Source organism: Vespa crabro, chromosome 19, assembly GCF_910589235.1.
Source record: "Vespa crabro chromosome 19, iyVesCrab1.2, whole genome shotgun sequence".
In the NCBI taxonomy this organism is placed as follows: Eukaryota; Metazoa; Arthropoda; class Insecta; order Hymenoptera; family Vespidae; genus Vespa; species Vespa crabro.
Window position 1 is genome coordinate 4,650,590 of NC_060973.1, and position 20,824 is coordinate 4,671,413.

General features: G+C 27.5%; 6 protein-coding genes across 15 annotated transcripts; 2 read left to right on the forward strand and 4 right to left on the reverse strand.

Annotated features, from left to right (window-relative positions):
* Window positions 1-1,712: 1,712 nt before the first annotated feature.
* On the reverse strand, window positions 1,713-6,214 carry LOC124430878 (biorientation of chromosomes in cell division protein 1-like 1). The gene is made up of 3 exons (XM_046978066.1): window positions 5,787-6,214; window positions 1,945-5,651; window positions 1,713-1,841 (listed from the first exon to the last, which is right to left on the reverse strand). The coding sequence occupies exons 1-3, from the start codon at window positions 6,033-6,035 to the stop codon at window positions 1,739-1,741; spliced, it is 4,059 nt and encodes a 1,352-aa protein (XP_046834022.1). The 5' UTR covers window positions 6,036-6,214; the 3' UTR covers window positions 1,713-1,738.
* On the forward strand, window positions 1,719-10,499 carry LOC124430881 (probable serine/threonine-protein kinase dyrk1). 3 transcript variants are annotated; one of them, XM_046978075.1, is made up of 5 exons: window positions 1,719-1,856; window positions 7,854-8,079; window positions 8,153-9,194; window positions 9,269-9,579; window positions 10,363-10,499. In XM_046978075.1, exons 2-4 carry the CDS (start codon window positions 7,861-7,863, stop codon window positions 9,526-9,528), a joined length of 1,521 nt encoding a protein of 506 aa, XP_046834031.1. In that variant the 5' UTR covers window positions 1,719-1,856; window positions 7,854-7,860; the 3' UTR covers window positions 9,529-9,579; window positions 10,363-10,499. The 3 variants fall into 3 exon arrangements, with proteins under 3 accessions (XP_046834031.1, XP_046834032.1, XP_046834030.1); XM_046978076.1 differs by lacking the exon at window positions 1,719-1,856 and adding an exon at window positions 7,420-7,561; XM_046978074.1 differs by lacking the exon at window positions 1,719-1,856 and adding an exon at window positions 7,500-7,637.
* LOC124430885 (trafficking protein particle complex subunit 4) lies at window positions 6,373-7,306 on the reverse strand. Of its 2 annotated transcripts, none has more exons than XM_046978083.1 (2): window positions 7,132-7,306; window positions 6,373-7,043 (listed from the first exon to the last, which is right to left on the reverse strand). In XM_046978083.1, exons 1-2 carry the CDS (start codon window positions 7,304-7,306, stop codon window positions 6,568-6,570), a joined length of 651 nt encoding a protein of 216 aa, XP_046834039.1. In that variant the 3' UTR covers window positions 6,373-6,567. The 2 variants fall into 2 exon arrangements, with proteins under 2 accessions (XP_046834039.1, XP_046834038.1); XM_046978082.1 differs by having other exon boundaries at window positions 6,374-7,046.
* On the reverse strand, window positions 9,701-13,993 carry LOC124430879 (ATP-dependent RNA helicase SUV3 homolog, mitochondrial). Of its 4 annotated transcripts, none has more exons than XM_046978069.1 (15): window positions 13,867-13,993; window positions 13,373-13,464; window positions 13,020-13,261; window positions 12,707-12,929; window positions 12,471-12,639; window positions 12,272-12,383; window positions 12,000-12,130; window positions 11,601-11,914; window positions 11,297-11,438; window positions 11,056-11,214; window positions 10,810-10,989; window positions 10,547-10,695; window positions 10,354-10,475; window positions 10,209-10,286; window positions 9,701-10,040 (listed from the first exon to the last, which is right to left on the reverse strand). In XM_046978069.1, the coding sequence occupies exons 2-15, from the start codon at window positions 13,447-13,449 to the stop codon at window positions 9,901-9,903; spliced, it is 2,238 nt and encodes a 745-aa protein (XP_046834025.1). In that variant the 5' UTR covers window positions 13,450-13,464; window positions 13,867-13,993; the 3' UTR covers window positions 9,701-9,900. The 4 variants fall into 4 exon arrangements, with proteins under 4 accessions (XP_046834025.1, XP_046834024.1, XP_046834023.1 ...); XM_046978068.1 differs by lacking the exon at window positions 13,867-13,993 and adding an exon at window positions 13,662-13,776; XM_046978067.1 differs by lacking the exon at window positions 13,867-13,993 and adding an exon at window positions 13,523-13,658.
* Window positions 13,841-16,961, forward strand: LOC124430880. Of its 3 annotated transcripts, none has more exons than XM_046978072.1 (6): window positions 13,841-13,982; window positions 14,211-14,938; window positions 15,033-15,155; window positions 15,248-15,412; window positions 15,490-15,654; window positions 16,146-16,961. In XM_046978072.1, the coding sequence occupies exons 1-6, from the start codon at window positions 13,943-13,945 to the stop codon at window positions 16,422-16,424; spliced, it is 1,500 nt and encodes a 499-aa protein (XP_046834028.1). In that variant the 5' UTR covers window positions 13,841-13,942; the 3' UTR covers window positions 16,425-16,961. The 3 variants fall into 3 exon arrangements, with proteins under 3 accessions (XP_046834028.1, XP_046834027.1, XP_046834029.1); XM_046978071.1 differs by having other exon boundaries at window positions 13,848-13,982; window positions 14,065-14,938; XM_046978073.1 differs by lacking the exon at window positions 15,490-15,654 and having other exon boundaries at window positions 13,848-13,982; window positions 14,065-14,938.
* Window positions 16,246-20,661, reverse strand: LOC124430883 (interferon-related developmental regulator 2). Of its 2 annotated transcripts, XM_046978078.1 has the most exons (7): window positions 20,396-20,661; window positions 18,767-19,245; window positions 18,410-18,663; window positions 18,068-18,311; window positions 17,761-17,973; window positions 17,575-17,681; window positions 16,246-16,380 (listed from the first exon to the last, which is right to left on the reverse strand). In XM_046978078.1, the coding sequence occupies exons 1-6, from the start codon at window positions 20,427-20,429 to the stop codon at window positions 17,595-17,597; spliced, it is 1,311 nt and encodes a 436-aa protein (XP_046834034.1). In that variant the 5' UTR covers window positions 20,430-20,661; the 3' UTR covers window positions 16,246-16,380; window positions 17,575-17,594. The 2 variants fall into 2 exon arrangements, with proteins under 2 accessions (XP_046834034.1, XP_046834033.1); XM_046978077.1 differs by lacking the exon at window positions 16,246-16,380 and having other exon boundaries at window positions 16,957-17,681; window positions 20,396-20,660.
* Window positions 20,662-20,824: the final 163 nt, after the last annotated feature.

A 20,824-nucleotide genomic window follows, 5' to 3' on the forward strand; every position in this document is an offset into this window, starting at 1 on the left:
ATGGATTTATGAAAGGTTAGGTGAGACTGTCGTTCGAAATAATATCATTTTTAAATTAACATAAATCGAAATAGACCATCTGTAGAAAACAAGGAAAATAACTTGCCAATATCAGCCTTCCATGCTTTTTATTTGACTTCATCTCATTTTTACGCGAACGCGGTACGATTCCTTATTTACATAGAATATTATCAAAAGAAACGGTAATGACAATTAAAAAAGGTTTTTTCGTTGTATTCTGCTTCATTCATTTCTGAAACTATTTAATACGTTTATCGCAAGATATATATTATATGTACATATTTAAAATTTTCTTAATAATAGCACAAACTTAAAATATATTATACAAAATAATGTTAACAACACTGCAAAGTACATTGAAGGAATGAAAAGATAGATCGTTTGATTGTGTATATAAAACTCGCTTTATTTTCAGAGCGATTATTGTAAATATGATATTATAAATTTTGGAAGTGACTGTTTTATAAATTGGAATAAATACCTGAAAAATTTGAAAAAGATATTCTACAATATAACTATTATAATCAAATTTAACATATTCAGATTATATATATACATATATATATATACATATATATACATATATATATACATATATATATATACATATATACATATATATATATACATATATACACATATATATCATAATAACATATATATATATATATATATATATACACACACACACACATAGTATTTGTACAATGTATGAATATACAGAATTAATAATACAGCTATCGTGGAAAAAGTACACAACTCTGCAAAATATGGCATTTAAACATCATGTGGTTCACTGTTACTAATGTTTCAACTTACTATCAATTTATCACAGTGAATCTTAAAAATCATATATTATATATTTTAATAACTTGATAAAAAAGGTATCGCTTCGCATCTAGTATTATTTTGCTCTCTGACAACTTATATTATTACTACATTTTGTTGTACAATTAGTAAAATAACATTGCTTAGTTTTATTAGGATTAAATATAATGATAAGTAAAATACATTGTACTCTTATTCATCTATAATATTATATATAATTCACTCGTTTTAAATATATAAAAGAAACAACCGTCTTTATATTGTAAAAAAAATAATACATGATAAATTTTTCTTTAGTTATCTCTTTCAAAGCATATGGTAGTTTATCAATCGATTTTTTCTTATATTGCTTTAAATAAAATTACTTTATACAAATGTATACATAATGCAATAAGCATATAAATTTGTCATATAAATTTTGAGCATTTTCTTTCAGATATGCAAATATTGAAAAATATACATTTCTGTTTCTACATAGCTCAAGTTAATTAATGGTTATTATTCGTGCAATTGTGTTATTCAACCTCTTTATATCAAATTATTAAATAAATCTATATTAAAAGCAATTATACTTATTGTACAATAAATACATAGTTCTAAGGAACAACAGTCTAAAGTATATCTACGGCTTCAGTGTTTGTTTTCATTAAAAATTATCTGATATAGATTATAATTAACAATAATTATACATAATAACATAATTTAAAAATAAAACTCATAATTTTGTACACAATATCATCTACATTAACTGGCCAAATCAGCTAATTAGATTATAAGACATCATTTCATATTTTAAATACATTAAGATGATATTAGAAAAATAAAATGTTTCAATTCTGTATTATACAGAGTACAATATGATTCAACATCTGAAGCCATGAGTTGCTAGCTACACTTGATTAGATCTTCTACTTCGACGAGAAGAACTTGAAAACAATGGACGTGGTTTATACAAGTCATCGCTTGAATATCGTTGACTGCTTCTATGCCGACTGTAAGCATTGAAGGTAATTATTGTGAAATATGATAAAATTATCATTTTCACTATCTAAGTATGGGACAATATTATATTACAATGAAGTATCAAGGAATTACCTTTTTTCTTCTTTCATTATATTAGATGATGGAATTTTTTCACTAGTTGCTGACACATCACTTTCCGGACTTAAAGGCATTACGAAATTTTCTCCATTTAGGAGACTTTGTGAAACACAAGGATTTGCATGAAGTCTTTGCTTCTTTGAAGGAATCATTTTTCTTTTTTTCATATTGCTTAAAGAATTATCATTTGGCGTAACTGTTTTATGACCATTATTATTATTATTTGAGTTATTGAACAGTATGTCTGTTAAAGGACTTCCTGAATGTTTTCTTTTTGTCATTGGTGGTGCCATAGTTTTAGAACCTGACGACACTACTTGACCACCTAAACTTTCTATCATATCTTCTAGAGTATTACCTTCCACCATTACTAATGAGTGTAAAAAACTAGAAAATTTATTAGATTCTTCATTATCAAGTTTGAAGTATCTGCAATCTTCATGATCATCATTAACTTTTGGTAAAAATTCATTCTTGGAAGACTGTGCATTAGCTTGTCCAGACAGTTGTTCATCAAGTTCATTATATTCTGCAATATCTCTAATAGGAGATTTTGTTTGTTCAAAGACATTGTCACTTCTGTCGCACCACATTAAACCGTGTTCTATATTTGTATTCATATCAATTCTACTTATTTTATCTGTCAATTCATTATCATTTTCAGCGACAGTATCTGTTGAGTTAATTTGAGTTTTAAGAAATGTTTCAGAATTTGTTCCTACTATCTCCAGTACTGCAACATTATTTTTTGTTTTCGAACTTTCTTTACTATTAGTAGGAGTTATATCATCTTTACAAGTTTCATTTATTGTTAGATGTTCTCTAATAGCATCTTGTTGTGTTCTATTGTTATTTTGAAATAATCTTGTATGACATATTGCTTCATCTAAGGATTGCTTTATACATAATTCCAAATCAGATAATTTTGATGCTAAATTAGATTGTTTTTGTAATAAATCAGTACCACGAAGTTCTCCTTCTAATAATATCATCGTACGTTCCTCTAATGTTAAATTTATTTGGCGATCAGGATAAGGTTCTTCGTATTCTTCATCTGGTATTTCTATTATTTGTACACGTTCTTCGTCGGGAACTGTTTCGAAATCATTCATACTGTTTACTGGCTTTGAATGTGTTATTAACTCGGCCCTTTGCTCCACTTTTTTTTCAACTTTTTTATCATCCTTTTGTTTTTGTTTCTCCATTTGTTTCCTAATTTTCATTAGCTTCTTGGCCTCATGTATGTTTTTCGCAAATTTAGGTTTTTTTATCTTCACTTCGCTCAAAGAAGATAAATCATTTTCATTGAGTAATGGTCTCTTTTTTAATGGCAAATTGTTTTCACTTGATTGCATTTCTACTTGCAGAATATCTCCATTACTATTGTTTTGATTGCAGTATGATTCGATATCGGTCAAATATACATCATCTTTATTTATATCATCATAATTTTCATTCTGTAATTGCAATTTCATTTTATTTATTTGTGTTTCTCCTATACTGTCTGACGTCTCACTGCTTGAATTACTGACATGATTGGTTTCTTTATTTAAACCAGACGAACTTGATTTACTGGTTGTAGCACTTGAGCTAGAAGTACTAGATTGTGAACTTTTGCTATTAGATCCATTTGAACCATCCCTGTCAGTGGAACGACGGTCGTTAGAATTTTTCCGTAAACTAGAATGATCATCCTTTGCTTTTGATTTCTTATCGTCTCTTCTCTTTTTATCCTTAGCTTGTGCATCACTTTTGGAATCTTTTTTTATATCTACAGACTTTTCATTACGATCCGTTGTTTTACTTTGCACTTGAGTACGTACATCCTTCTTACAAATCTTATCACCGCTAATTCTAATATCTTTTTTTGCTTCTGTCTTTTCTTCTTTGCCATTCTTAGATATCTTTTTTACATCACTTTTTTCAGATTTACCTGAAGATTCTGTTTTCATAACATTACTTTTATCTTTACAATCTTTTGAGCCACGCTCATCACGTTTTGCCTTCTCTTTAGATTCGGATTTTTTCTCTTTAATATCTGACATTTTGTCAGACACCTTGTTAACTTTGTTTTCATGACGACCTTTTTCATCATGATTTTTTGAAGTAGAACTTCTATGTTCTTTTTTGTAAGACTTTTTATCTTTAATTGAATCTTTTTTATCCCTAGATTCTTTGTTAGACTTTACATTATCCTTATTTAATTTTTCTTTTTCCGTTAATTCTTTCTTCTCTCTAAGTTCTCTAATTTTTTCTTTATAAAGATCTTTCAAATCTTTTGCTTCCTTACTGGTACTAGTTTCTTTTTTATCAACCTCTTTTACCTTTTCTTCTTTAATTTTACTTACATTATCTTTAACGCTCTCTGCAATATCTTTGCTTTTTTCAACAGCATCTTTTATTTGATTGGATTTATCTTTAACCTTACCCTTAATATGTTTATCATGTTTTGAACTACTATGACTACTCTGCTTCTTCTTTTCATTGTCTTTCTCCTTATTTTTTAGATCCTTGGAATATACTTTTTCTTTTGTAGATTTAGACTTCGAATTTTCACTATCTTTATGCTTATCTTTATATAATTTACTGTCATATTTGTCCTTTGTACTATTGTCTGTTGCATCGCTAGAATTTTCCTTGGATGGTAAATTAAGTTTAATGCTTTTTGTTGTATCCTTTGCATCTTTAAAGTCAAATGTGCTTTCTTTACATTTTTTTGATTCAAAAATGTTTTTATTATTTTTATTCTTAAAAGATTCAAATTCTCTAAGAGCTCTGAAATTATCTTTTGTGGATTTATTTTCACACTTATCTTTGGAAGTTTCTTCTTTAATACCATCATGTATCGGCGTAGAAGCGTGATTAGACAATCCAAAGTCAGTTACTATCGATAATCTTGAATCGGACGAAACTTTACTAAGTTGTGAATCTTGATTGCTGCAATCAAAATTATCCTGCGATATCTCATTGGAGAAATCAGGACTTCTAGATCTATGACTCGTCAACTCGGATATACCAGATAAATGTGAATCGTTAGATATATTTGACTCATTTAAATTCATAATATCAATCGGCTCAAAAGTTGGACTATCTTCTTCTTCTTCATCTGCTTTGTCATCTGATTTTCCAGATATATTTAAACTTATATTATTAACAGTCTTATTAAAACTTACACACCCTTCATCCAATATTTTTTCTTCAGAGGAGGCATGTCCATTCTCAGAAACTGGATCTTTATTTCTTTCAGAATACTTTTCCATCATTTCTAACTTTTGTTCATCAGACGATTGTTCAGATTTTTCGTCTTGCTTGACATCAAGATCATCTATCGCATCTACAGATTCAAGTGACACATCCTTCAAACTGTTTTTGTCAGATTCTGGTGAAACTGGATCTAAATCTTTAGGCAATAGATCTTTAAGACCACAACTACTAGATTTTTCTTTAGTTTTGGGTCTTTCAATGCCTAAGAATTTGTATACAACATCTTCTATTTGAGGCATGAATACTGAATAGACCTTTGGATTTACTACTTGATCGACTATACGTTCAACTCCAGCATCTAAATATGGTGCTTCGTGTATATGCTTACGCAATGTTTCTCTGACTTGATTTTTATTAAGTTCTGGCTTCCATAACTGCTTGTCAAGAAATGAATTAACAGATCCCTCCACTCTTGTACGTAGATTTTGATACGCAGGCTGTGTGAGAGATAATATTTAATTATTTAATGTTTCTTTATAAACGCCAAAACAAAAACTCCAATAAAATGTTTCTCTGATATTATTTAGATGACACTTATATTAGAGAAAAATATAAACATACAATTTATATACCTTTGTGTCAACATCGGCTATGCATTCCTTACGAAATTGATCAAAAATACCCTGCGATTTGACTTCACCAACGATATGATCTACAAGACGTGGATCGCCGGCTAACAACGTACTAGATAATCCTAACTCCATTCTAAATATTATTATAATAGAAATAAATATCACTCGATTACGATTAAGAGCCAAAAGAGTTTTTTCTACTAAAGTCGATCTGTGAAATAGTGAGCAGCCATATTTGTTTGGAACCATTGCCTACGCAGTAATGCCAAGCAATACATTTATTTCGATACCAACTTAAAAAAAAATCTCTATGATTTACTCGCGATCTTTCAGGCTGTTCACTATCTTTTGCAGGTTGGACAAAATATGAACTACGAATACAAGCGTCTACATGTATCGGTATATAAGCTTGTTTGGTTATTCCTCTTTCACGCGACATAATTATTGGTTTAGTGTGAGTTTGCTTAGTAGACTGTGAACTCGCACTTTTCAGTCTCTCATATATATATATATATATATATATATATATGTATCTTTCTTTGACGGTATCTATAAATAAGAGTAAATAATTTTTATTTGTTCTATTTATAATTTATCCGATCTACTTTTTACATTTTTAAATAAAATTAGTATCTCTTTTATAATTATTTTAAAAATATTATTTCTAATTATGTATATGTTTATATATAGAATTGCTTATTACAAATACTTAACGTACGTATCTGCATAAATGCATTCGCATCATACTTACAGATATATCGATCTAATTTATTGAATAAATTTAAATACTACTTATACCACATTTTTCAATCGTTTCAAGTAATGACTGCAAATTAGTCTCAAAAAGTTCACACCTGATTGGCATTTCTAAAGAATAAAATGGATTCTTGAGAGCATAATCTGCATAAAGTTCGTATACTTTTTTCGTCAAAATTTCCATTCCTAACTGTGATGGCTCTGCCACTATCATAAATTTAATTCCAGTGAGCGTTTGATAGCAGTACAAGCGAAACGTGTCTGCCTCTAGAATTTCAATTCCAGAACATCGGGGTTCAGGGCTCAACTGACTAGCTATCGCAAATAAAGGATAAAACATAGATGCGAGAAAAATTTTCTCATTAGTTGTCATTTTTGCACGACTAAACTTTAGCGTTACAGGAAAATTTTCTGGTTGGTTTAACATTTCCAGCACATCCCTTCCATCTTCCAATTCATTGCCGATAACGGGACTACCGTTTACAGCAGTTAACATATGGCCTACTGAATAAGAATATTCTATTAAATATACAATTAAATATAAAGAATATGTTCCTAATAATTTAATTATATTAATAAAATTTATTACCATTTATACCATCTTTTTGACCAAAAGATACAACTATCTTTTTATTTTCATAATTTAATTTTATATCCAATGGATAAGCGAAAGTTCTTTCATTTTCCACTTTGGGAATATTGTGATCGTGATTAAAAATTAAACCTCCCGATTTTGATACAATATAAACACCGTATATCACCATTATTAAGAAAATTAAAGGTTATGTGTCTCTATTTATAATCTATCAATGCACACCTCAAAGTATACCAGATCAGCTGTTTAGTTTAATTACTAACATCGTCACTTGTCGTAATTTTTCGAAATTAATCTTTATACGTTGGCACAACTTGTTTAGTACTCTTATTATTTTTTTTTTTCCCCAATTGTACATATATATGATCAGAGTGTGAATTTTCACTAGAAGTATCTATAATGTTTTGCAAAAATATTGAGTAAAGTACATATCAGTTTTCTTATATTGCTTTTAAATTAATTATAACAATCCTTAAAATCCCATGTTGTTATTTTATATGGTATATAATTATATATTTACATTCTTTACTCTAACTTTCTGTTACATTTTATAATTTAGTTAAAAAATAATGTTACAAAGTGACACTTTGTATTATTAAATAATAATGTTACAAAGTGACAAATTGTATTATTAAAGTTTATTAAAAAAGGATAAATCAAATAAATTTCATTTAAATTTAATCATAATATGTAGTAAATAATAAATAATTTTGCAGGATCAGTATGACACGTAAGTGTGTGCTATGTAAAGAGACAAATTATAAAAATACTTATAGTTTCTTCTCAGCTCCAAAGGATCCAGAAACACGTAGAAAATGGCAAGCTGCAATTGCTATAGAAAATTATTCTGTAAGCGATGATACATATGTTTGTAGTAAACATTTTCATAAAAGTGATATTATCACACATTGGGTTAGCGGAGTACCACCACATGTTATTACTGTGAGCTACATATTTACAAACATTTCATTCTTATAAAAATTGATCTACATGTAAATATTTCAAATCATTTTAGATAAAGTATAAAAAATGTAGATTAAGACCAGGTGCAGTACCTGGTAGAAATATTCATCTTCAGTCAAAAAATAACGAAGCCAATGAAAAAAATCATTCCGATTTGTATGGTTTAAATGATTTTTTAACATTTCGTAATAATTTGGTGCAAAATATTGATAATAAAAAAGAGAATTTTCTTATACCTAAAAAGGACCAAATTTCAAATGCAGAAAAAGAATGTCTTGAATTTATAAATCATGAATATGCACATGAAAATACTAATCGATCAACAAAGATGCAATCTTCAAAGGATGAATCAAATATAAACATGTCTGTTGATGATTCTAAAACACAATTAAGACTGTCTTCTAATAGAAATAATAAACATGAAAAAATAATGCTTACAAGTAATTACAATAATTTTGAAGTAAGTATTGAAGCAGATAATAATATAGAAAAAACAAGGCAAAAAGAAAACAATAATTATAATCAACTCTCTGAAACAAAACTTGAAAGAAGTAAAAATAATTCTTCAAATATATTCAGTTATTCTGAAGAGGATGAAACATCGGCAGATATGTGGGAACATGCAGAAGTTAAAAGCAAAACTTATATCATGGAAAAATGTATAGATAATACTCTACAGAAGAATAGAAATTTATATATGAAAAATCAAACATTAAATATTGTAAATGATCGTTTGAATAGATATAACGACTGTGTATATGATGAAATACGAGAACATGAAATCTTGTTTGAAGATTTACTGGAAATGTGTTTCGAAATTGCCTTACCAAGAGGTTGGTCGTGTAATGTAACTTCTGAAGGACATGCTACAACAATAGTATATCTGAGCATGGGAATGACAAAAACTGGTATGCCTTTTTTGGAAAAACAAGTATTTGTAAAAACTGATATGATATTACGGTGTAGTGCTTTAAATCAAGAAATTGATCCGATAATGTATAATCTTATAAAAGAAGGTAAAGATAATAAAGTGCAATGCTTGTTAGATATTGAGGAACTAATAGATGAATTTGACATAAGAATTATTTGCGAAGGTATGTACCAAATTATACAAATAGGTTATTTCTAATAATATGTATTAATTTTATTATTTATCTCATTTAATTAGGCATAACTGAAAATTTTCAAGAATATAATTGTCCTAAAATAGCCTGTAAAGATGGTATACGATGGAGACATATACTATGCCCGCTCATTATAAATAACGATTCTATGAGATGTTCCAAATGCAGCATGTTATCTCATTTGATAAGACGTAGATCTAAAGAGTCTGTATCTTATAATTCCAATTTTACTTTAAGAGAACAAAGAAAAATGTATACACGCCAAAGAAACATCAGACATGCAAAAGAGCATTACACGAAATAAAAATGTTAATATTTAAAAAAGGTCTTGTACCTGGTTACATGAAGATAAAATGTACATATATTTTCAATGTTTTTATAATTCTTAGAAGTGACACAAATAAAAAGAATTATATTATTTATTAAAATATTAAATATGTTAAATTTTTTTAAATTGATCACTCATTTTACAAGTATATATATATATATATATATTTGTTCAATCAAAAGAAGAAAATATTTTTTTTCTTTTTTTTCTTTTACGACATTTTTTAAAACAAGTTTTCGTTTAGAACTATCTCAAGAAGATTGAATAATGTACAATGATAGACTTAACTTTTTATACCAAAAAATTTAACATAAGGTTTCGTTGATTAATTTTGTATAAAAAATAACTTTATTTTTTCTTTTTGGCCCATTCATTTTGAAGTTCTTGTAACATTTGTGGTGTTAGCAAACCTTCTGCCAATAACCTTTCTGTTAATTTACCCTTCCTTATAGGTACAGAGGGTTTTTGTTTTTCAGTTTCCTTATTTCCTAAAGTAAAATATAGAAAAATCAATTTGCACATATTCATACATATTAAAAATTATTAATATAAGTCACATATAATTATTAAATGTTAAAAATATAATACAATGTTTTTTTTATTACTTTCACTTTCTTAATGAACTTCTGTAATTTATTATTTGATTTAAATTTTACCTTTGTAAAAATTATTTTTCCGTGTTTGTAAATAAAATTGATCCATTTCTGAAATAGATGCTTCTGCGCTTGTCCCTTCTATACAATGAAAATATTCTGATATGTTATCAATATTTAATATATAATAATGAAAATTGATATTTACCTGTTGCAGAATTATTTAATAATTGTGTCAACTGAAGTACTCCACTTTGGATAAGTGAGTCTAATTCTTGCTGGACATCTCGTACTATAGTAGCATCGGGGAATAAATCCATAAACCGATAACTGCATTAAAAAATATGAGTTGAATTTGTTTTAAGTAAATATCTACAAATCTCTATATATATTATAGATACCTTAACCAAAGATATAAATCCATAACATCAAACACAGCTTCCAGATGAACAAGATCAAGTATAGATTTAGGTGTTGAAAATGGCCAGCCAATATGTTTGCATAACCAATTAAAGGTAATTTTATCATTTTTACTATATTGACGGGCAAACTATAATAAATATCGTTTTATTATTATCATTTACTGTAATATTAACATATATAGATTATTGAAATTTATACAATTAGTTTATTTCTAAAAAAAAATAAAGATTAGTATTTATACCTTTAGGAACATAGCACATGAAAATGGAAGTTTTTTATTAATTGGTGCACAACAGAATACGTATCGCGCACGTAATGGCAAAGGAACATGTTGTATCATATCGGCAAGGAACTTAAAATCTTCTGTATTACATATAAAGTATAAAGAATCATCAACTATTGATAGAGTTACAAAAATATCCTGAAATAATAAACATATTATTTCTTGTATATCAGCAATTAATGTATATTTAATTTATATTATTACCACAAGATTTGACAATGGTGTGTTTGGTAAGTGATAAGCATATAATTCGATTTGATCTGATGTTGGATGAAGACCAGCTTGAGTGATTGTCTCAGGTTGCTGACTGAGTAAATTTTTCAGTGTTGGAAGATCCTGTGATTTATAAGTTGTGACATAGCCCTAAATAAAAAATTCACAAATGAAATGTTCCAAATATGAAATGAAAATTGCCTTTTAGGAGAACTTTAAATTATTATATTACTGTTTCCCATTGTGTGCCATAACGTCCTGCCCTGCCTGCTATTTGCAAAGCTGTAGATACAGAAATTGTATCCATTTCTTTTTCTCCCTTTTCATTTACTGTTGGTTGTATTAAAGAGTAAAATATAATTCTTCTAATATGTCTGTATATAAAAAAAAAAAACATTTTTAAATTTTAATATAATATCATAGATAATATAATATTATATATATTATATACATATATATACAATACATTCTATGATAGTAGTATTTGTAAACATTTTCAATATTTGATAATGACATATAATACATAGGAAACTTACAAATTTAATCCCATTCCGATTGCATTTGTTGCTATTAATACTTTACAAGAATTATTTGGATCATTAAACTTAGCAGCTTGTGCAAGTTTTGTTCCTGGTGGTAAACTACCATATATTATTGCCGTTTCTATTCCTTCTGCTTCTAGTTCACGAGATACAGCGAATATATCATTTTTATTGAAGCAAACTATACAGTCACTAGATTGAATATTTTTAAATGTTTGTAGCGCTTTATTTTCTACTTCTAATTTAGTTAATCGTTTATATTTTCGAATTTCTGGAGTTTCACCCGTTGTGAGACATATAGCATTTATCTATCAAAAATAATGTTACGATTAGCAAATAAAAAATAATATGAAGTATATCAAAACTAAATAAATTGGAAAAATAGACAATTACTAAATCTATTGCAGCTGTTTCACCACAAAGATGTATTTCATCGGCAGAAATTCCAAGAAGAGCTCTTGTCCATGCCCACCCTCTCCCAGGATCTTTAATTAATTGAATTTCATCAATTACTGCAACCTCATCTACAATAAAAAATAATGATAAAATAGTTACATAATATACCAAGAGCAACATCCAAAAGAAAGTTTAGAAATAGTTAAATATGAAAATATTCATTCCAAAATTATGAACAAAATTAACATCATTACATAATTAATACATACACGGAATATTTAAGTTAATCATTTCTACCGAACAAGATATATGATTCGCTGGATTGTCTGAACTATGAGCAAATCTTTTCTCTTCTCCAGTTATTAAATCACAAGGAGTTCCCTGTTTAGAATTATAAAAAGTGTAAATTTGTTAAAACTTCTTTAAATTCTAAAATACTTTGAATAGATATATGATAAGTATACTAACCATATCATTACATTTATTATATACTTCTGAAACTAATAATTTTAATGGTCCACAATATACTCCACTTTTTGCTCTGATGAATCTTTCTAAAGCATGATAAGTTTTACCACTATTTGTTGGACCAGCATGAAATATAATTTTTCGCGTTTTTGCTCTTGCGTATGGATACCTATAATTAAATTATACATATTATTCGGTTACTTTTTAAAGATTATCCAGTATATGTGCACTCTTACCAATTAGCAGGTGATCTGAGATCACTAATTTTTTTAAGATCATCTAAGCATTCCATGTGTGGAAACATTTTTTTAGCAAAACGTAAAAAATATGGATAAATATCTGTTATATTTCCAGCATGTTGAAGAATGTCACTTAAAGTAATATGAAGATCAACTGGTAATGATTGCGATTGAATACAATATTCCCTGAATTTTACAAATGCTTGTTTTTGCAAATAATCTATAAAGTATATGCTTTTATATAGATTATTCTTAAAATAAATAATAAATGTTTACTATAATAATATGAAACAAATTTATCTGAACATACCATCTAATCCACATTCCATCGCCAAACTTTTAATTTCCCTTGCCTCTATAAATTTGTTTAAAACTATTAACAAATCTGTTTTATTCAAATTACCAGTCAATTCGCTTCCTATATTAATATCATCTGAATTTGACTTTACGGGTACTGGACGAAATAATGTATTTATATTTATATCCTCGGCATTATTTTTACTCTTTTTTCCTCTTTGTATATGTATGATACTTGCTGTCGGATTTATTGATCTAAAATAGTTAAAAAAAAAAAATATATATAAATTTTTTATAAACAATTATCTAAATATTTATTCTGCGTCTAATAAATCAATTAATAATTTAGGAAATTAAATAGGTTACCTTTTCAATAAAATACATGCTAAAAAAGAACTTCTTTGTATATACTGTTCACAGATAAATGTCTGTATCGATAACATTTTTACCAATTATATCTGTAATTGTTAAATTATTGAAATAAATAATAACAAAATTAATATTTACTCCACTCACATAAATCAGCTTTATTGAGTCACAATTACAATAAAAACGTAATATTAATTATAACAATTTTCTAAATGTTCAAATGAAGGATCACTTTTAGGTTCTTTTTCAAAAGAATTATATTCTTTTATGAGTTAAAGAAAATTACTTCATTTATTAATCCTTTTTTATAAATAGAAGTTCTATAAATTCATATTTAACAAATACATGTGATTATATTAAATCGAACTAGACTAGATACAGTGAAATTACATCAATCGTTTCTTTTACGCACTTGTATTCGGTATATAATATGGCGATATTCAATCAGCTGTTTTCTATCTTAATGTATTTTTAACGCAATAAATACTTACAAATAAAAAATTCGGAACGAAATTCGTAAGAATTATCGTTGTGAAGTCATCCATTATATTTTTGTTAATATTAAAAATGAACAAAGGTTGTTGGAAATTTGACGAGGAAGATAAAGGTAAGTTAATTATATTTTTAGATTGTATAGAGATAAAAGAAATAAATAAAATTAAGGTTAACAAATCTTACATATATTTTAGAAAACTAATACAAATGAAAATCTTTACTAGTAAAATGTTAAGATCAAAAAATTTTTATATATATATATATATAAATCATACTTTAAACTATATAAGCTCCAACATAAATAGACAGAGTCGAGGATGTATTAACTTGCCATTTACAGCATTGTATATAGATTGGGAAGAAGATACGGAAGATGAACAGTCATCCAAAGTATTTAGCTGTTGGGATAGAATACCTGATATACTTTTGGAAGAGATATTTTCGTATTTAACTATTCGTGAGCGATACTATGCTTCTCTTGTATGTCGCTCTTGGTATCATGCATTCAAATTGCAGAATGTATGGTCTACATTTACATTAGAAGATACAACTTTAACAAGAGGAAAATTTAATTATTATAGTGGTTGGCAATATGTTCTAGATCATATCAGAACATCAACTTGTCTTAATAAAGTTGGAAAAAATTTTAGAACTCTTGTCTTTGAACCTATGTTAAATTTTTATAATTTATATGAATTTATGAATATGATATCTTGGTATACGGAAAGACAAGGATCAGATAATACTTCTGTAGCAGGTGTAGGTATTAATATTCGAAGGCTTAAGTTTACATTTCCTTGTAATATGGCAAACAGAGATGATCCAGATCGTATTAGACTTTTTGGTACAGGAGGAAAGTTGCTCGAAGCTTTGAAGAGACTTATGAGAAATTTAAAGAATTTAAAATGTTTAGAATTAATCGATTTAATGCTCGATAGTAAGGAAGCTTTACATTTAATGGATGATATTTGTGAAAATTGTACTCAGACTTTATCAAAGTTAATATTAATAAATACTACTAGGTACTATTGTCCATTGTTGCATGTAGGAGTATTTCTTAATTTGAATGTAAGTCCTTGTCGAAAGAATTTACTTTTGTTGAATAAAATATATAAAATACATATAAAACAAACGATATGACTATTATCTATTTTTTGTTAAGGTTCTTGTTATAAGTCCACAAAATCTTCATGAAGATGTCATTGAATTACTTGGACATACAAGATTAAAACATCTTCATATTGTACAAAATCGATATAGTCCGAAGGATACAACTGTTAGATTGGTAAAAAAACAAAACAAAAAAAAAATTGTTAAGTTATGGAATTTTCATAATCTTAAAAGGAAAAGAAAATGATAATAAAAATATAATTACAGCCAAAAAGAGCATCATGGATAAAAATGAGATCAAATAACCCATATATAAAAGTACATTTTGAAATAGAAAGTCGTAAATCTACAGATGTACTTTTACCGATAGATCTGTTAGAACACAGTGCTGTACCATGTCATAGTATAGTCATAGACAATCCAAGTACACAGGTTAGTAGAATATATTTTCTGAAAAAATATGTTATAATTATATGTGTATATATAATCATAATCATGAGGTATTACAGATTTCACCATCATGGATCATTACACATGGTTCTTTTTTCGATTCAACAATTCGAATTTATGCATTCAAGGGAATAACAAGATATTATTTACATAAAAATTTTTCTAAAAGATTGGACGAGGCATTGGTACAATTTTGCAAAATGTGTCCCAATCTACACACTCTGGTAGCATTTTGTGTTTAAAGAAATTTCTGATCTTTTCAATTTGTGATAGCTTTCTTAAGCCCTACACTGATGCTAATTAATGCCTTAATTGTATAAACATATGTATGCGAGTTTTTGCATTACAAAATATTTTTTTTAGAGTGTAAGTTCCTCTAACAAAATCTTCTAACCCTAAAACTTTTAACACTTTTACGTCGTTAGATATTCTATTAAAATATTAAATGAACTTTTCAATTTCTTTTTCAAGCATTATATGTCCTTCTTTCTATGAAAACTGATCAACATACATTTTATGAATTTGTTAATAATGTACAATTTTCTGTGTCAATTTTATATAGTCTCACACACAGAAATACTCAGACACAATTTAATGTTGATAAAATTGATTTAAAAGTAACTAATCGTATTATCTTGTATAATATTTTTCTTCTTTTTTTACGAGCATGACTGTTTTGACTGAATTGTTATATAAAAAATTATTTTCCATACAGATGATTCGTGATAAAATATCAACATCAACGATACTAGAAATAGTTTCTACGGCAAAATTCCTTCGTTGTTTGTACGTTCGACGTAATGTGGTTTTAAAAAGATGTGATGGAGATTGGTTAAAAGTATCATGTTGGACGCCTGAACATTATCAATGGATAAAAACGAATAGTCGTAGTTATGACGATACAGAGAGAGAAGTATCAAAAATATTAGGTTATAGATGGCATATGCTATCTGAAAAAGAATTTAAGAAACAAACAATTAATTTACATATTTAACTAATATCTAGAATATAAGATTATTTATATTCGTACATTATGTGCCTGATAAAAAATATGTAGGATCGAAGCGATAAAGTATAAGTATTAATATTATTCTATCTGCAATACCAAAAAAAAATTCAATTTTTCTTATAATCTAAAATTTATTTACAAAGTAAATAAATTATATTAAAAGATTATATCAGTATAAACTTTGTCTAAATTTAATAAAATCATAATAATATATGATGAAAAAGTAATGACACGATTGCAACATAGCATTTAACATGATTATAGGTTTTAGCAATATAAATGTATTATACTGATCTTCTTATGCGGAAATACTTAATTACAATACTATATTTGGCTGTATTTTATTGACTTTATAATTACCATAATTTTATAAGTTGCAATATTATTGAGATTAATAAATTGACTGTGATTAGAAATTCGATACATGAAAGAAAAATGTATTATACGCGGTATAAAGAAAGGACTGTTGTAAATAAAAAAGAAATATGATATAATGTGTAATAACAATTTCATGCAATCTGAGGTACTACTTTTATTTATATCCTTCGTTTTCTGTTTTGACGATCATCGTTATAATATACGTCACTATGTACAATGAATACAAATACTTCATACAACATTATAATTATACACGATTATTTAGTCAAATTGAATCGCAACTGTTAAATTAACAACAATTATGTAAATATTTAATTCTACCTCTCAGTTTTTTTTATTAAAATATTTTAACTTGACTATAAAGTTAAAACACATCATATTAAACATTATAAAATATGATATAAATTTTTACGATTATCAATATAATGCCTTTAAACTTCAATTAAGAAATTAATCAAATTATAATAATTTTTCAACTCTTAGAACAGTAAAACGTGCAGTTGTTATTAATATACCCGAAATTTTATAAATATAAATCTGTTATTGTATATACAGAATATTAATTGTACAAAATAATCACATTTCTAATTTTGTGTGAATAGTTTAAAATTCAAAGATTTATTTAACTTCATATGAACCTATATTACGAAAAAAATGAAACGTTTCATAATAATCTACCACTGTTGAGTAGATACAATAAATAAAAAATCGTACTTGATTAAATCGAACAAATTTTTTATATAGAAAAATTTAATACTTGACTTGCAGTAACTTAAGTTACGGTGCCATGGCTGCTAATCGTTTATCCCTAGTTTTATTGCGTAAAATAGTGCGCGCTTTGAAAGCAGCTGCATTCATTAAAGTCTGAAAAAGATAATATATTTTCATAGATTTTTTAATATATTATAATCACGATAATGATCTCCTTTAAAACTATACTTACTCTCTCTAATTTAGTCGTTTTCTGAGACGTTATAGGCAACACTTTATTACCTAGATGGAAAATTTCACGCAATAACTGATTTTCTGCTAGATGGATATTTATGCCAGGACCAAGTAATCGACAGCAAGCATTATATTGAGTACGAGCACACCAGCCTTCTAAATATAACGTTTCTTGTCCAAATCTAACATGCATTTCTGGAACAATATCTTCCTGAAAAGTGAAAGATATTTAAACGAATTTTATAGTTATTCAATTTATTCTGTTATCAATGAACCCACATAGAAAATGTTGACGAAATATTTACCTCCACATATCGTAATATATCTCGGAAATTAGCCCTTTGTTGTTTACGATCTTTCTTTGCTCTATATTTATTAGAGTCTGTAGCTAGTTCTTTGAGTACATCAATAAGACCAACTGCCCACTCCTGCTCATAATCGTAGGAAAAATCACGACCAAGTTCAAATATCACAGCAAGAGCTTCACCTGCAGATAACCTCACATCGAGATGTGGCGATTCTAATAATTCACGTAGTCTATTGAGAGAGCTATAATTTCACGAATTAGTTATTTAACAAATATAACAAATATAATAAATATAACAAATATATATATATATATAATTATTTATTTATTTCATACTAACGGCATGTAATTATTGCTTCTATCACTGGCAAGCAGATTATATATTTCTGCAGAAGTCATGACAGTTAAGAGAAGGGTCCATGATGAAATTGCTGCTGCATGAAGCGCTGCTACATCTGCAGAAACTGCTGCTATTGTACCATTTCCTTTTAAATATGAACCAGAAAAAATGCCAGATAATAATTGAACAATATCAAGTGTATCAGCTGCATCGTTACCAGACAAAAACTGATTCATGCTTAATGCCCAACAACACTAAAAAAGTAATATTGCTTAATATATAGTAATAGAAATCAAATAAGCATAAGTAATTAATACATCTAATCTTTAAAATTGTATATAAAAAATATTATTTTACTTCAGAACGTGCATTCGTAGATGCTGCAGTATCATTAGCAACAAAAGTTAAGGTAGATTTCAGGTCTCTACAAATTGCCTCTGCACTTTCAAAAACTCCAAGTTGAACGCAAAGTAAAGTACTCAATCTAGCTGCTGTCAACTGTTCTTCAGATCTTCCCTTCTTCAAACTTCGTTCTATAGAATCCGAAATAGTAATCTTTCTATCCTCTACGAAGTCTGGAACATACTTAATCGCAAAGATCTTTTCAATTCCATTAAAGCAGATTATCCTGCCCTTTGCACTTCTTTGTGTTAGACCATCAATAGCTTCTTTCAATTTTTCCTCAAATGCCTCTTGTTGTGCAATTTCATCAACTTCATTATCATTTACATCATCAGGCATGCTGCGATTATCTGACTGACCACTAGAGACACTGCACGCATCATTGTTGATCGAATCCTCATCAGATGTTATTTCAGCCTTTTTTCCACCGTGCCCTAAATAAATTCATCAAAATTAAATTCTATATTTTAAAATTGATATGAAATTATTTGAAAATTACAGAAGAATAAGAAAAAAAAGGACAAACGTTATAAAAACTAATAATGATAATAAAAAATATCTATTATAAATAAATTTCTACATGTACTAACAGATTGTAATCATTATATCATCTATAGCTAATGTGTGAAAGTGAATGGTATATTGCGCAATGTGTTAAATCAGAACAGCTGTTACAGTTATCACACATGATAACACACCAAATGCTTCATATTAAAGGTCATTTAATTTTTTTAATAATATTTTATGTAAATCACATATTTTCTAAAATTCGATATTTTACATAAATAACAGTATCATAAAATAAAAGTCAATCATGGAAATAATAATAAAATATGAAAATAAAAATAATCGTGTACAAAAAAGGAAAATTCTTTTTCTCGCTTCGAGTTACACAAATTTGTGAAATTTAAAATCTTATAAAAGAAATATCCTAATTACTAAAATTGTTGAAAAAATCATATGTTGCGTAAAATCCAACACATTTACCTAACCCTCGTGTATCAATCGATTAATCCTACAATATATAAATACGAAAAAAAAGAAAAGAAAAAAACAAAAAAAAAAGAAACAAGAAATATTACTATATTATTATAGTATTAAAATAATGAAAAAAAGTAAAGGAACAATTTTTATAAAATTATAAAGGATCGATGAAGAAAATAAGAGATTCGTTGCATTCCAAAACCATGTGCGAAAAGCATGAAAGTCACATGGGAATTGCGGAAGGAATCTTATCGTATGATTATCGATGTGAATGCTTCATACTAGACAAATATTATTATTTTCGAAGGACAACACGTCCTTTCGTATGTACGTAAGGTATAAAAAAGATTCTAATCGACCGTATATGTGTATTGTGACGTAAGACGAAGTAAATAAGTTCTTTACCAAGGATGAATCATCCGAAAGAGAAACGATGAATCGATAATCGTAGGATGGTTGGGAATCACGTGTTCGTATTATCCTTTTAAATCTTATTATACATTAATACTTTATAACAAAAGTAAAGAAGATTAATTAGTATCCCTTTAGTTAAGTTAGACATAAAGCAAGCAACAAAAAGTATTCTTAAGGTATTCTTACCGGATTTTCCTCTTCTCCCTCCTTTGCCTGGCATCGTTCTTCACTTTTTTTCCTGCACAATTTATACTAAAAAAGATACTTGATCAAGAGGGTAAATGTCTAGCACTAGTAATTTTCTTTCGTATACTGAATCCACTGTATGAATTTTTAATAAGAATTTGACAAAAACTCATTAACATGTTGCGGACTGTTTAAAACATACACGTCGAGAACAGCCTTCGACGGGCCTTCTCAAGTGCACTGCCTTTGCGAACAAGCGAACGTACCCGAAACTTATCGAGATCTTCCGAAAACTAGTATGCGCATGCGCCAGATTTTTCTCTGACGTCATAGTTAAATGTCAGGAATAACGAATCAAATTTCGAGTATTTTTATCACAATAGGAACAAGTGCGCAGAATCGCGACATAATTTTAATTTATTACTTATT